The sequence below is a fragment of the Musa acuminata genome, chromosome BXJ2-3, assembly GCF_036884655.1.
Source record: "Musa acuminata AAA Group cultivar baxijiao chromosome BXJ2-3, Cavendish_Baxijiao_AAA, whole genome shotgun sequence".
NCBI classification, from domain to species: domain Eukaryota; kingdom Viridiplantae; phylum Streptophyta; class Magnoliopsida; order Zingiberales; family Musaceae; genus Musa; species Musa acuminata.
The window spans coordinates 36466414-36483118 of record NC_088340.1 but is presented as its reverse complement, the minus strand read 5'-3'; the positions used below and the strand labels follow the sequence as shown (position 1 = coordinate 36483118).

At 39.3% G+C, this 16705-nt stretch overlaps 1 protein-coding gene across 1 annotated transcript; it reads left to right on the top strand.

Moving 5' to 3' along the window:
- The first annotated feature begins 760 nt into the window (after window positions 1–760).
- LOC135607963 (actin-interacting protein 1-2-like) lies at window positions 761–12812 on the top strand. Its single transcript, XM_065100298.1, has 6 exons — window positions 761–1218; window positions 1821–1982; window positions 2591–2777; window positions 10378–10803; window positions 11332–11739; window positions 12307–12812. Exons 1-6 carry the CDS (start codon window positions 821–823, stop codon window positions 12562–12564), a joined length of 1839 nt encoding a protein of 612 aa, XP_064956370.1. The 5' UTR covers window positions 761–820; the 3' UTR covers window positions 12565–12812.
- Window positions 12813–16705: the final 3893 nt, after the last annotated feature.

Here is a 16705-nt window from a genome sequence, read left to right as displayed (position 1 = left end):
AATAATAATATCATTTCGTTAAGGATTAAAATAGTTAAATTTTATATAGATTAGATTTGATCCATAACGTATAAGATTAAATTTTTGAATCAAATTATTTTTTGATATGATATTTATTTACTTTGACTAAATTTAACTTAGATGCATCAATATTTGATTTCTAAGGTGGTTAGAGAACCAAGTAGACAAAATATGATATGAAAAAGTCAAAATTAAATAAGAAAATTGACTTAAGATTATGTTTGATCATCAAAGTCGAGTAGTGTTTCGATGCTTGTGGATGCAGCTACAATTACAACAGCGCATCCTCCAAGAGTCGGTCCCATCAAACGGCTTCAACTTCCCCTTGTCATTCCCAGGCTTGTCTCCATCGCAACATTTTGAACCGCTCATCGCGGCCATCGCCACGTTTCGTGGCGCACCACGTGTCCGTGGCTCCCCGTTCGTGCTGCATAAGTTGTTACAGATCACACGTTTCGGTCGATCCGACGGAGTTGCAACGCCCTACCGTTACGAACCTGGGTGTACCGGTCCCGTCCGCCCCCTTCCAAAGCCACATCATGTCCTCGTCAGTAACAAGCGACACCAAACTCCAACCAGGAAATGGGGCCCCACTAGCCGAAGCATGTCGTGGAGATGCTGCGTTGGTGTAGAAGCCGCATGCGTGTCGGACGCAACGTGCTTGGACCCGTTCCCTTTCCTCTATCCCATCGTGTCGAGCATACACCAATAGGCGGCCTCTTTAACTATAAAAGCTCCCATTCTTAACTCTCTCACGCTCTCTTGCTCTCTCGCTCTCCCGATCGATCGATCACTTTCTATGGCAATGGCACATTTGGCGGAGACGTACGCGTGCGTGCCGGCGACGGAGCGGGGGCGGGGGATACTGATATCCGGTGACCCGCGCTCGGACACGATCGCGTACTGCAACGGGCGATCGGTGATCATCCAGCAGCTGGGGGCGCCGCTGGAGGTGTCGATCTATGGGGAGCACGCGTACCAGGCGACGGTGGCGCGGTTCTCACCCAACGGCGAGTGGGTCGCCACCGCCGACGTTTCGGGCGTCATCCGGATCTGGGGGAGGTACGGCGACCGCGCACTCAAGAACGAGTTCCGCGTCCTCTCCGGCCGCATCGATGACCTACAGTGGTCGCCCGATGGCCTCCGGATCGTCGCCTGCGGGGATGGCAAAGGAAAGTCCTTCGTGCGGGCCTTCATGTAAGATATAGTGTTTATTCTCCTCCGGTTCGCCCCCCTCCCCAACATTGTTCTTTTCTGGTCACTGTTTATGGAAAAGCGATAGGGTACCAAAGCTTATAGTATTTTTATTTTATTTTGATTATCTTTTTTTTTTTTACTTTTGATTACTAGATATGAGAAACCGTAACAAACATTAGGGGCAGGAAATTGAGCTTCTCATTTTATTGTTTGAAATTTTTTTGTTTTAAATTGGAAAATAAGGTTATGTTTTCTCCGATTACGGATGCAGAAAATCTCTGGATCGCATTAAAGTTCCCATACTATTAAAAATTTATTATGAAAACCATATTGTTTTTTTTTTTTCAGGTTTTTCTGCTTATGTGTAATCTCGGTTCTTATTAAAAAATCATGGCTCTATTCACAACTTAATGAAAAAGTCATGTCTGTGCATTTTTGAATGACATGTTCTTTCTGTTGTCCTATGTTGTGATTGTTAGAACTTGTAAATTAATGTTCAGGTATTTAACATCTTTTATCTCTTTTTCTGTATATCCTGTAAGTATAATTTTCATTAGATGACTGCTTATTGCGTAGGTTTGGGAAATTGTTTTCTTGTCTAGGTGGGATTCAGGTACTAATGTTGGGGAGTTCGATGGACACTCAAGAAGGGTATTGAGTTGTGCGTTTAAGCCAACTAGACCATATCGAATTGTCACATGTGGTGAAGATTTCTTGGTAAACTTTTACGAAGGTCCACCCTTCAAATTCAAGCTTTCCCATAGGTTTGTTCGAATTACATCAATAACATTGCAAGCTATTTATTCCTGGCTTTCTTGACTCTGTTTCCTTACGTTTATATTCTGGTAATGCATACATATGTATTTCAATATGAGAAGATGTTGAATGATGTTGTAATTTATGGTTTTTAAACAAGATGGAACATTTCCTGCAAATCACATTATGCATAGGAAAATAATGGCATATAGAAAAAAAATTAAAAATGCTGTTATTAATTAAAACAAAATTGTAATACATTTATCATTTTGCTATGTGGAACTTTGTCATCCTTACAAAGTGGATCCCTTAAATAGAACTTCTAATTAAGTTTATGGTATATTTCTAACTGTTATAGTATATTTAAACATATGCAAACTTATCTGTTGTTTGTGACCTGAAGCAGTCACTGAAGAATAATTGAATTTCATTGCACATGTATGCCACCAACTTCTATGTTCATTTGTTTTTTGCATCCTGCTAAATAAGATAATATAATTCCAACTTATGCAAACTGATCTAGTTTGCATGACAATTAGGACACACTGGAAAATAATTGTATTTCACCACTTATGCAACTTTTTACCTTGTGAACTTTTTTTTTCTTGAACTGCAGGGAACATTCAAACTTTGTTAATTGTGTACGGTTTTCTCCTGATGGAAGTAAGTTCATCACTGTGAGCTCAGACAAGAAGGGCCTTATATATGATGGAAAAACTGGAGAAAAGATTGGTGAATTGCCCATGGAAGATGGTCATAAAGGTAGCATATATGCTGGAAGCTGGAGTCCTGATAGTAAACAAGTAAGCACTACTTCTGTGCTTCCATTAATTTACATGCACCAAATTATTTGCAGTGCTATATGGTCATTATATTTTGTGTGTATTTTTTCAAGTTTAATTTTTTGACATTTCTATTCGTATATTCTCTAGATTACTGTGCAATAGTTTTTTCTTCAACACATGTCATTGATTTCTTTTTATTTTTCGTGACAGTTTGTGACAATAATTTCCAATGTTTCCTTTCTTTTTGTTTTGGTTTCATAGATTGCTTTTATTTTTTTGGAGGCACTAGCAAATTTTGATAGCAAGGTAATACTCGATTTGAAAAATGAGAAACTCCCAAGCACGAATATGAGATACTGATATTGATGCCCTTATACAACAGTCTTAGATAAAAGCAGAGACAACAAGGCAAAGAGATTAAGAAATAAGAGTGTTAGAATATGTAGATCCATATTATGCTAATTATTTAGCTAGTTTTTCCAGCCTATTCATTATGAAAAAATATGTATTTAATTTAAGAAACGTAGAAATATGGCAAAGCGGTGTTGATAAACTTGAGTTAAAATACCATTGATAAACAATTTTTTTGTCCTTTGATGCAATGATTGTCTATATTTGGCTTGGGATAGTGTCGGTACCTCTTTGGCATGATACAAGGATAAGTCTTTGATGCAAAGGTTGGTTGATCCAATCTGATGGTTAACTGATTTATTTAATTTATATATCAATTTGAGAATAAACTCAGGTGTGATGTGTACCTCATCGAATAATTCTTTCCTACTTGTGCCCTCATAATGTATCAATGGATTATACCATATTGTCACGACCTTAGCTGGAATTGCCTAAGGCGTGCGGCACCCTTGCGGCCAAAGACGCGAACTTAGCTTGCGTTGCCTAAGTCGCGAGTCACCCGTGTGGCAAAGACGCGAACTTAGCTTGCGTTGCCTAAGTCGCGCTTCGCCCTTGCGATCTTGCTCCGCAAGGATCAGCCCACTTTGTAACCTCTCGCAGGTCCCGAAGGACCTGTAAAAGAGAAAGAAGTTAGTTCGAAAGAACGAGCAACGGACAAGTCCCGAAGTCTCGCGAAAAGGGAAGCTTTACAAGCAATTCGACGAACACCTTGTGTGCACAAGAGAAAAGAGGGAGAGGGAGAAAAACAAGGCTTTCAAGGATGAACGAATAGCTGCAAGCCCACAAACAGTCGCTCACCTGGTCCCGGGTGCAAAACCAAGTTCCCGTAAAGGTCACGTGCGAACTTGCGAAAGAGTGTTCAATGCCCGGTATATAACCGAAGCCCCATCCAGCCATGTGCCACCCGGGGGGTTCCTGGGGTCTGAGATGGCTGACATTTTGGTGAGCGGAGGCAGCTCTCCGCTCACCTCCCGCGGCACGCGAAAACAGAGCTGTTTTGGGCTGTTTTGGGGCTATTTTGCTCGGTTCGATGAGCGGTCGCTTTGCAACGCTGCAGCTTGTTCGAACTTACATATTTACAACCAAAATAACCCAAAACTATAAGAAAACATGCTGCCAAGCAGCTGTACATGCAGGTGTGAGCGACGAACGGTTCGTTTAACGGAGTTGTTGCGGGTGCGCGATGACCGTTCGTGACATTCTCCCCCACTTAAATTGTCGACGCCCTCATCGACGCTTGTTGGTAGTTGTTGATGACTTCTTCTTCATGTCGCAGGGTGTCTTCAGGCTCCCAACTGGCTTCAGTTCGGGGAAGCTTTCGCCACTTCACTAAGTACTCTGTTTGCTCCGCTCCGTTGGGTAGCTTTATCTTGTGATCCACCAGAATGGTTTCCACTCGCTTCTCGTAGGAGGCTGTGATGGGAGGTAGCTGAGTTGGAACACTTCGAGAAGCATCTTGCGGATCCGAATGGTAGGCCTTCAGGTTGCTGGCGTGAAGAACGTTGTGAATTTTGAACCACGCCGGCAGCTGCAACTTGTAAGAAACATTGCCTACCCTACTGATAATTGGGAAGGGCCCTTCATACTTACACACCAATCCTTTGTGAACTCTGTTCCTGAAGAATTGGAGTGATGCTGGTTGGAGCTTTACCAACACCAAATCACCAACTTTGAACTCTTGCGGTCGCCTTCCCAAGTCGGCCCACTTCTTCATCCTCTTTGCCGCCTTCTCCAAGTAAGCCCGCGCAATATCTGTATTTCGATGCCACTCCTTTGCGAAATGATAGGCTGAAGGACTACTTCCAGTATACCCAATTGCCATGGTGTGCGGAGTCGACGGTTGTTGTCTTGTGATAATTTCGAAGGGGCTCTTGTTGGACGCAGAGCTCCGCTGCAAGTTGTAGGAGAATTGGGCAATGTACAACAGCTTCACCCAATCTCGTTGATTGGCACTCACGTAGTGCCGGAGATATTGCTCTAAGAGCGAATTTATTTTTTCAGTCTGGCCATCCGTCTGGGGGTGGAGGCTTGTAGAGAAGTATAACTTTGATCCCAACAATTTGAATAGCTCGGTCCAGAATCGTCCCAGGAACCGAGCGTCTCGATCACTAATGATATTATGTGGGACTCCCCAATACTTCACTACACCCTTCATCATCAGTCTGGCCGCCTCTTCAGCTGAACAGTGTAGGGGAGCAGCAATGAAAGTTGCATACTTTGAAAACCGATCGACCACCACGAGTATCGATCCAAGTCCCCCTACAGGTGGCAAGCTTGATATGAAGTCTAAGGAAATGCTCTCCCATGGCTTTTCTGGTATGGGCAACGGCTCCAAAAGTCCCACCGGCTTCCGCTGCTCCACATTGTCTTGTTGGCAAGTAAGGCATGTTCGAACATACTCCTCCACATCAATCCCCATCTTTGGCCAGTAGAAGGCCCTCTCCACGAGAGCCAATGTTCTGTGAATGCCGGGGTTTCCAGCCCAAAGGGAATCGTGACACTCTTTTAAGAGTTCACGCCTTAAATTGTCCACTCGGGGAACATAAACCCTATTCCCTTTTGTGTAAACAAGTCCCTCCTGGACCCAAAATCGTCGTGCCTTGCCTTCTTTGATGAGCTGCATCAGGATAACTGCCTAGGGATCACTATACAGTCCATCTATGATTCGGGAAAGGAAGTTGGAGTGTAACTGACTGGCTTGGCCTCTGCCCTCCAGTTGTGCAGCATTCACGCATTCCACTTTTCGACTCAGCGCATTGGCCACGACATTCGCCTTCCCGGGCTTGTATTCCATTGCCATATCAAATTCAGCCAGGAAGTCCTGCCACCGTGCCTGCTTTAGGGAGAGCTTCTTCTGAGTTTGGAAATAGCTCAGGGCGATGTTGTCTGTCCTCAGCACAAATCGCGACCTGAGGAGGTAGTGTCGCCAAACTCGTAGGCAGTGGATCACCGCTGTCATCTCCTTCTCATGCACTGGATACCGCCTCTCGGTCTCGTTGAGTTTGCGGCTCTCGTAGGCCACCGGATGACCTTCTTGCATGAGTACTCCACCAATAGCAAAGTCCGAAGCACCTGTATGGACTTCAAAGGGCTCTCCATAGTTTGGCAATTTGAGCACTGGTTCTTCCAGAACAGCAGCCTTCAGATCTTGGAATGCTATCTCACATTTGTCAGACCACTTCCAAGGCTGCTCCTTCTTTAGCAACTCCGTCAGGGGGGTTGCCTGCTTCGAATATCCCGCAATGAAGCGTCGGTAGTAGTTGACGAAGCCAAGAAAGGATCTCAACTCTGGCACCTTCTTTGGAGTTCGTCATTCCGCAACTGCTTGCACCTTCGACTTGTCCATCCGAATGGAGCCATCACCGATTCGATGCCCCAAGAATAGGATCTCAGTTTGAGCAAAGTAGCATTTCTCCCTTTTTACGAACAAAGTGTTCTCCCTGAGAACCTTGAAAATCGTCCGAAGGTGCTCGACGTGCTCCTCGAGCGTTTGGCTGTAGACGACGATATCATCCAAGTAGACGACCACGAACTTATCCAAATACTCCTTGAATAGCTGGTTCATGAGAGTACAGAATGTGGCCGAAGCGTTGGTTAAGCCGAAAGGCATCACCAAGAACTCAAACGCTCCATACCTAGTTACACAGGTAGTCTTCACTTCATCGCCTTCAGCAATGCGCACCTGCCAATACCCCGACCGAAGGTCGAGTTTTGAGAAATACTTGGCCTTGCCCAGTTGGTCGAACAAGTCTGCGATGAGCGGGATGGAATACTTGTTCTTCACCGTTACTTTGTTGAGGGCTCGATAGTCGACGCATAATCGGAGGCTCCCATCTTGTTTCTTCTGGAAGAGAACTGGAGCTCCGAAAGGTGCTTTTGAGCTGCGGATGAGATCATCGCTTAGTAGTTCACCTAACTGCTTTCTGAGTTCTGCCAACTCTGGTGGGGGCATGCGATAGGGTGGTCTCGCTGGAGGCTTCACTCCTGGCTCCAGCTCGATACTGTGATCCACGCCTCTGCGTGGTGGAAGAGTCTTCGGCAACTCGGGTGGCATAACGTCTTTGAACTCCTTCAGGACGTTCGCCACCACAGCAAGTTCTTGAATGACCTCTTCGTTGAGTGGCTCTAGCTTCATAGCAGCCACGAATGTCAGTTCGTCCTTTCGCACCCCTTTCTTCAATTGTAATGCCGAAATGTGTTGGGGCTCCTTGGTTCCTCTCCGAGAGACGGGAACCACGCAGGGGTCGTCGCCTCCCATCATACATAGGGAATTCAAGAACGGCATCGGCACCAACTTCGCCGCGTGCATAAACTCCATTCCAAGAATCACTTGGAAGTCGTCCAGTGGCACGACCATCATGTTGGCGTTCTCGCTCCATGTTCCGATTTTGATGGGAACTCCCTTCGCCAACCCGGAGATTCGCCTGGCCTCCGAGTTCACCGTTTTCATTCGGCTTGGGCTCTTCTCCAAGGTCAACCCAAGTCGCTGTGCTTCACGATCGGCTATGAAGTTGTGGGTAGCGCCCGTGTCCACCATTGCACGGGTCGTTTGGCCATTCAGCTTGATGTCCACATACATCAGTTCACTACTTCCTGCTTTTTGTGCCTTTGTCTTCATGTTCTCCCCCACTTGACCCCGCATAGCGTTCAACAAACGCATTACTCCCATTCGAGGTCCTTGCGACTCTTCATCGTCGCTGCTGGATTCAAAACTGCTTGAGCTAAGGGCAACAGCTTTGCCCTTGTCCGATCGTGGAGGGTGGATGGAGGCCGTCAGAGCATTGAGTGCTTGTTTTTGTGGGCACTCCCTTACCATGTGTGGTCCTCCACACAAGAAGCATCCTCCAGGTTTTGAGGTATTGCCTTTCGGGTTCGACCCTTTGTGGGAGCTCTTCTTCTTCTGTTCGCCCCCGAGCTCCTTCCCTCGAGAATGTTTTGGAGGGCGATTGCTTGAAGATTGTTTCCTTCTCGCTGGGTCTTCAGAGGAAACGAAGTCGGTGAGCCTTTCTACAGCTGCAATTGCCCCGACTACATCGGTAACATTCCTTCGATTCAGCTCTTGTTGAGCCCATGGTTTCAAACCATCAAGGAAGCTGAACAACTTGTCCTTCTCGGACATGTCCTGTATGTCCAGCATTAGTGCAGAGAATTGCTTCACATAGTCTCGGATGGTGGTACTTTGGCGGAGTTGTTTCAACTTCCTTCTTGCGACGAACTCTGTGTTCTCAACTCCTGCTTCAAGTCCTCCCATGTGTCGACTCGACACCGACCTTGTTGGATCTCCTCCCAACGAGTTCGCCACCAAAGTTTCGCATCTCCATTCAGATACATTGTTGCTATAGAAACTTTGGTATCTTCAGAATCGGGCCTCGTAGCTCGGAAGTATTGCTCCATGTCGAACAGAAAGTTCTCGAGCTCCTTGGCATCTCTGGCCCCTCCGTATCCATGGGGCTCAGGTGCCCTCAAATTTTGTGACGGTGCAACGCGGGTGTTGCCTCCTCCCGCATTTAGCGTTCTTGTGAGCATAGCCACCTTTGCCGTGAGTTCCGCCACAACATCCTGTAAGTGTTGCACGGAGTCTTTGGTGTCATCAGACAGTCGATCGACTAGGGCCTCGACCTTGTCGATCCTAGACTCCGCTTCCTCTTGCGAGCTCTCTACCCCAACAAGTCTTTGTTGGCCATGGTAGAGTTCCTCCATGCTCGCTTCCAGAACATCCAGGCGGGTTTCCACCGTCGTGAGTCTCTCCTTATGACTCTTTTTTCCAGTTAGCGCACCAGATTGCGCTTCCTCTGCTCGCGGAGAGTTGCCAACTTCTCGCTCATCCTGTTCGCTGTCGCGATCCTCGTGAGCGGCTCCAACAGCATGAGAGCGAGTGTGCACATGCAGCCCACCTGCGGCTGCTTGGGGCAAGGGTCCGGCTTGCCCCGTCTTGCTTGATTTGCCACGATGCTTTGCCATGGCGAAGTTGCGAAGTTCGTTCGCTGTTCGATCGAAGAGCTTGCCCGCTCTGATACCACAATGTCACGACCTTAGTTGGAATTGCCTAAGGCGTGCAGCACCCTTGCGGCCAAAGACGCGAACTTAGCTTGCGTTGCCTAAGTCGCGCTTCGCCCTTGCGATCTTGCTCCGCAAGGATCAGCCCACTTTGTAACCTCTCGCAGGTCCCAAAGGACCTGTAAAAGAGAAAGAAGTTAGTTCGAAAGAACGAGCAACGGACAAGTCCCGAAGTCTCGCGAAAAGGGAAGCTTTACAAGCAATTCGACGAACACCTTGTGTGCACAAGAGAAAAGAGGGAGAGGGAGAAAACAAGGCTTTCAAGGATGAACGAACAGCTGTAAGCCCACAAACAGCCGCTCACCTGGTCCCGGGCGCAAAACCAAGTTCTCGTAAAGGTCACGTGCGAACTTGCGAAAGAGTGTTCAACGCCCGGTATATAACCGAAGCCCCATCCAGTCATGTGCCATCCGGGGGGTTCCTGGGGTCTGAGATGGCTGACATTTTGGTGAGCGGAGAGCTGTCTCCGCTCACCTCCCGCGGCACGCGAAAACGGAGCTGTTTTGGGGCTGTTTTGCTCGGTTCGGTGAGCGGTCGCTTTGCAACGCTGCAGCTTGTTCGAACTTACATATTTACAAGCAAAATGACCCAAAACCATAAGAAAACATGCTGCCAAGCAGCTGTACATGCAGGTGTGAGCGACGAACGGTTCGTTGAACGGAGTTGTTGCGGGTGCGCGACGACCGTTCGTGACAATATGGCATGATCTGATCTGATAACTGACCCATCTAGTCCTATGTATCAACTTAGACATGGTGCAACATGCTGGCCCAAACTTGAATCACATGGTGGCCCATGCCAGTCATTATGATAATCTTTAATTTGAGATAAAATTTCTTGAGTTCATCCTCATTGATGAACCAAGGATACATTATGAAAGGTGCAGTGACCATCCCTTTTCTTTTGTGATAATTGATAATTAACAACAGTCGATATCTTTGCCAGTTGTTTTGAAATTGTCCTTTCTATAGAATTCACCATTGCAAAGGCTTTCTTGACTTTCTAAGAGCAGCCTTATCACATGAACCATCATGTCTAAGTTGTTTAAGTCATTGTCATTCTCTGTTTTACGTATTAGTTTTCTCAAATTTGTTTCTCTTTGCTTTTACTTATCTCTCATAAGTAATTGTCTTTGATGTTTGTTAAACAGGTTCTGACTGTATCTGCTGATAAAACTGCTAAAGTATGGGAGATTATGGAGGACGGATGTGGCAAACTGAGGAGAACATTGGAATGTCCTGGTTCCGGGGGAGTGGATGATATGCTTGTTGGTTGCCTGTGGCAAAATGACTATCTTGTCATAGTTTCTCTTGGTGGAACAATCACAATATTCTTAGCCAGTGATCTAGATAAATCACCAGTATCATTTTCTGGACATATGAAGAGCATCACCTCTTTGGTTTGTCTTCTTCAAGGTGGTCAGAAAGTCTTTTTGTCTAGCAGTTATGATGGTATTATTGCAAGATGGATACAAGGCACTGGTTATGTTGGTAAGTTAGTTAGAAAGGGAAGTAGCCAAATTAAATGTTTGGCTGCAGTTGGAGAAGAAATCATGACTTCAGGTTTTGACAATAAGGTGAGAATTCTCGTATGCACACTCTTCTTAACTGGTTAGAAATTGAATTTAGCTTTATTATATCTGCTTTTTAATGGCAAGCCATAGATTCATTTTAGATAGCCATAAATATAATTATTTGGGTTCAACTACATTGATAATTTTTAGCTATTGGATTTGTATGAGGGTCTTATCCACATCCAGAATAAGAGCCATCAAGTCCCTTCTCTTGTTTTAGATGAAGTTCTCTTATGCGTTTTTATGAAACTATTCATATCACTTAGTTACTCTTACTCACCTTACCTAAATTGATCATGCATAGATTTCCTTTGGGCATGCACAGATACCTTGCCAAGTTGATTGCAATATGCTTATTTTAATCCTACAGTGGTGGGGATATTATTATACTGCATGTGGGAGATATGTTTCCACAAACCTAGTAAAAGCATCGCATATTGTACGATGACAATGGAGAACTAGTATTTCTTTCGTGCTTGACTAGGATCATTCTGTTGGACCCAAAATATCTTTTTCCCCCTTCACTTACAGGTTTGGAGAGTTCCTCTAAATGACGATCAATGTGGGGATACAGAACCAGTTGATGTTGGGTCTCAACCAAGGGGAATAGCAGTTGCAGTTCAGATCCCTGAACTAGCATTGGTTTCAATTGATTCAGGAGTTGTCATGCTGCGGGGTCTAAAAGTAATTTCAGAAACAAAACTAGGATATGCTGTGACAACATCTGCAATTTCACCTGATGGGACTGAGGCTGTTGTGGGTGCTGAAGATGGAAAACTACACATTTATAGCATTACTGGAGATGCTCTTACTGAGGAAGCTGTTCTTGAGAAACATCGAGGAACTATTACTGCTATATGTTATTCCCCCGATGCTTCCATGTTTGCTTCAGCAGATTCCAATCGAGAAGCTGTGGTTTGGGATCGGGAATCTCGAGAGGTAAACTTTTCTTAACTTGATACTCTATTCTTAGTTTATACCATAATGATTTGAATTCTGTTTTTTTCCCTTTGCATCATCCACCATTTTGTTGCCCATTATAATTGTTTATTATGATTACCACTACTAGAAAATTGCAATAATGGAAATAGAGCTACTAATTTTAATCATGATAGTCGTGACTTGTATACTATAAAATACTGTATTGCACATCATCTGGTTTCTTGTGAGATCCATCTGCTCATACTTATATCAGAGGTTCCGGGAACTTCACAGATGAAGGGACTGAGTTTCTAAAACCTTTATACTAGTAAATAGGTTAGCAGTCAATTCTGGAACTTCAAAGATATTTCCCGAGTGAAAATTCCTTTTCAAACTTTTTTTTCGTGTTTCAATAACCTACAGGATATTGAAATATCGCTAATGATGTTTGAACTTTGCTCACACTTGATATGTGATTTTTTGTGCCAAGTAGTCATTCCTGGCACAGAAAGGTGTTTTATGAAAGATCAATTTAGGCAAAAGAGTTGTCTACGATACCAGATCATGACTGACAATCATCTGCAGGTAAAGTTGAAGAACATGTTGTATCATACTGCACGTATAAATTGCCTGGCGTGGTCTCCTGACAACCACTTGATCGCCACCGGCTCGCTCGACACCAGCGTAATAGTGTACGAGCTGGACAAGCCTGCATCCAACCGGATCACGATCAAGGGAGCTCACCTCGGAGGGGTGTATGGAGTAGCTTTCGGTGACGAGAACAGTCTGATCAGCGCAGGAGAAGATGCTTGCGTCCGAGTGTGGAAAATAGAGCCACAGTGATCGACTTGCACCGATGGCCGAACCGTCGCCTTCTTTTGGATTGCAGTTTTCTCTACAGGTTTGCAGTCTGCTTTTGTATTTACTCACTCTAATTTTGATCGTTTGTGATTGATTGAGAAAAATTATTATTTTCCATTATGGTAAATATGTTGTGGTGCGTAATTGCATAAAATTAGCTACTATTCTTAGACATCCGTATTGATTTGCTGATGAATTTGGTTTATGGAGTCTAATAATAATTAAAATCATATGATGCAGGTAAACCTTTTCTCGTTATAATATTCCTTAATATTCTAGGCAACATGACGTACATGCCATGTCCTTAAAACTTCACGGTGTGGCTTTAACTCGTTTAATCAAGTCACCTTTGTTACCATCAAATTGATGAGAGAGATAATATATAAAAAATCATTTTATCCAAAGTCATATCTCAGATTTATAAAAAATAAGTCATTTCATTATTCATAATTTAAATATTTTTTTAATGAAATAACTAATATAAATTTATGATTCCAAGTTTAAAAATAATTAAATAATAAAAATTCACATATAATTTCTTAAAACATAAATATGTATAATTAAATAAATTATAACTATTATAAACATTAAATTAATTAATCATTCTAACATCACAATTCAATAATTATGATTTATTAATCATAAAATTTTAAAATTAATATTATTATGTATCATATACAGTATAATAGTTTTAATATAAAATAAATTTATATTATTTTTTAAATATATATTATTTATTAGGAAATAAATCAATTAATAATATCATTAATTGACAAAAATTCTAACTTATCCATAGGAAATCAAATTTAATTATTTTTTTAACCACATTACACAAATAAGGTAGTTTAATACATGTTAAGAAAGAAAAATAATAGATGATTACAATAATAAATCAAAGAACAAATTTTCATAGATAATCTAGTTACTATTCATCCGAATAATTCCCATGCTCATGCTACTTGTCCAACCGCTATGCGTTTAAGTAGTTCTCATGCTCACATACATACCTCATGTTTGGTTTTCACTCTTTTACCTTCCTATAAATGTCTTCTACATAATCTCCCACCCACATAATTAGACTATATTCAAGATATGTTCCATTCGGTTCTTGAATATCCTTTTTCTTATGCATTAGACCTCAATTTGATCTCTCTTATTAAATTAGTTCTTAGTATTTTTTTAAAAATAATTTAAAATAATATAAAATAATAGTTAACTGTAGATCCATTTTTTTTCATGAAATAACTAATATAAATTTATGATTCCAAGTTTAAAACTAATTAAATAATAAAAATTCACATATAATTTCTTAAAACATAAATATGTCTAATTAAATAAATTATAACTATAATAAACATTAAATTAACTAATCATTCTAACATAACAATTCAATCATTATGATTTATTAATCATAAAATTTTAAAATTAATATTATTATGTATCATATACATTATAATAATTTTAATATTAAATATTTTAAAATCTTAATAAAAATTTAAAAAAAATATCTATCTTTCTTCTACGAATCACTTTTCAACCCTCATATAGGATTAAAAAAGAAAAAGGAAATAATAGTTTTTTATTTTTAATTTAATTATTTTCCTTTCATAGATAAAAATAGAAATACATTATTTATTTATTTATTTATAAACAAAAATAAAATTTATATTATTTTTTTTAAAAAAATATTGCTCAATAGGAAATAAATAAATTAATAATAAAATTAATTGACAAAAATTATAACTTATCCATAGGAAATCAAATTTAGTTATTTTTTTTAACCACATTACACAAATAAGGTAGTTTGATACATGTTAAGAAAGAAAATAATAGATGATTACAATAATAAATCAATACCCGATAGAACAAATTTTCGTACATAATCTAGCTACTATCCGTCCAAGGAGTTCCCATGCTCATATATGTGCTATTTGTTCAACTGAGTTCTTATCCACTCGAATCTTCTAAACATTTATGCCTATCGCTCTTTTGTCTTCATATAAATGTTTTCTGCATAGTCTCTCACCCACATCAGACTAACCATATAATCAGACTACATTCAAGATAAGTTCTATCCGGTTCTCATCATTCTCGCGCGTCAGACCTCAATTTGATCCCTATTATTAAATTAGATTTTAATATTTTTAAAAATATTATAAATTAATAGTTAACTCTAAATCCATTCTTTTTCATGAAATAACTAATATAAATTTATGATTCCAAGTTTAAAATTAATTAAATAATAACAATTTATATTTAATTTTTTTAAAACATAAATATGTATAATTAAATAATTTATAACTATTGTTAACATTAAATTAACTAATCATTCTAACATCACAATTCAGTAATTATGATTTATTAATCATATATTTTTAAAATTAAAATATTATTATGTATCATATACATTATAATAATTACAATAAAAAATCGATATAGAACAAATCTTCATAGATTTAGTTTTGTTCCCAAATGCTATCATTCAGTAGTAGCTGGTTAACGGATAAACTATTCAATCCTAAATAATCCTGAGTTCTAATCCACTCTCTTAAACTTTTAGTTTGTCTTCTTATAAATATCTTCTGTATAGTCTCCTACCCACATAACTACATTCAAGATATGTTCTCATTCTTCTACTACCCCAATTTGATCCCTCTTATTAAATTATATTTTAATATTTTTAAAATATTATAAATTAATAGTTAACTCTAAATCCATTCTTTTTTAAAAAATAACTAATATAAATTTATGATTCAAAGTTTAAAACTAATTAAATAATAAAAATTCATATGTAATTTTTTTAAAACATAAATATGTCTAATTAAATAAATTATAACTATTATTAACATTAAATTAACTAATCATTCTAGCATCACAATTCAATAATTATGATTTATTAATCATATATTTTTAAAATTAAAATATTATTATGTATCATATACATTATAATATTTATAATAATAAATCGAATAAATCTTCATAGATTTAGATTTATTCCCAGACGCTATCCATTCAGTAGGTGGTTAACGAATAAACTATTCAATCCCAAATAATCCTGAGTTCTAATCCACTCGAACCTCTTAAACTTTTACGTCTGTCTTCTGCATAGTCTCCTACCCACATAATCAGATTACATTCAAGATATGTTCTATTCAGTTCTCATTCTTCTTGTACGTCAGACTTCAATTTGATCCCTCTTATTAAATAAGATTTTAATATTTTTAAAATATTATAAATTAATAGTTAACTCTAAATCCATTTTTTTCATGAAATAATTAATATAAATTTATGATTCCAAGTTTAAAACTAATTAAACAATAAAATTCATATACAATTTTTTAAAACATAAATATGTCTAATTAAATAAATTATAACTATTATTAACATTAAATTAACTAATCATTCTAACATCATAATTCAATAATTATGAGTTATTAATCATATATTTTTAAAATTAAAATATTATTGTGTATCATATACATTATAATAATTACAATAATAAATCGATACAGAACAAATCCTCATAGATTTAGATTTGTTCCCAAACGCTATCCATTCAAATAGGTGGTTAACGGATCAACTATTCAATCACAAATAATCCCGAGTTCTAATCCACTCGAATATCTTAAACTTTTAGTTTGTCTTCTTATAAATGTCTTCTGTATAGTCTCCTACCCACATAATCAAACTACATTCAAAATATGTTCTATCCGGTTCTCATTCTTCTCGTACGTCATACCTCAATTTGATCCCTCTTATTAAATTAGATTTTAATATTAAATAATATTATAAATTAATAGTTAACTCTAAATCCATTCTTTTTTAAGAAATAACTAATATAAATTTATGATTCCAAGTTTAAAACTAATTAAATAATAAAAATTCATATGTAATTTTTTTTAAAACATAAATATGTCTAATTAAATAATACTAATCATTCTAACATCACAATTCAATAATTATGATTTATTAATTATATATTTTTAAAATAAAAATATTATTATGTATCATATACATTATAATAATTACAATAATAAATCGATACAGAACAAATCTTCATAGATTTAGATTTGTTCACAAACGCTATCCATTCAAGTAGGTGGTTAACGGATCAACTATTCAA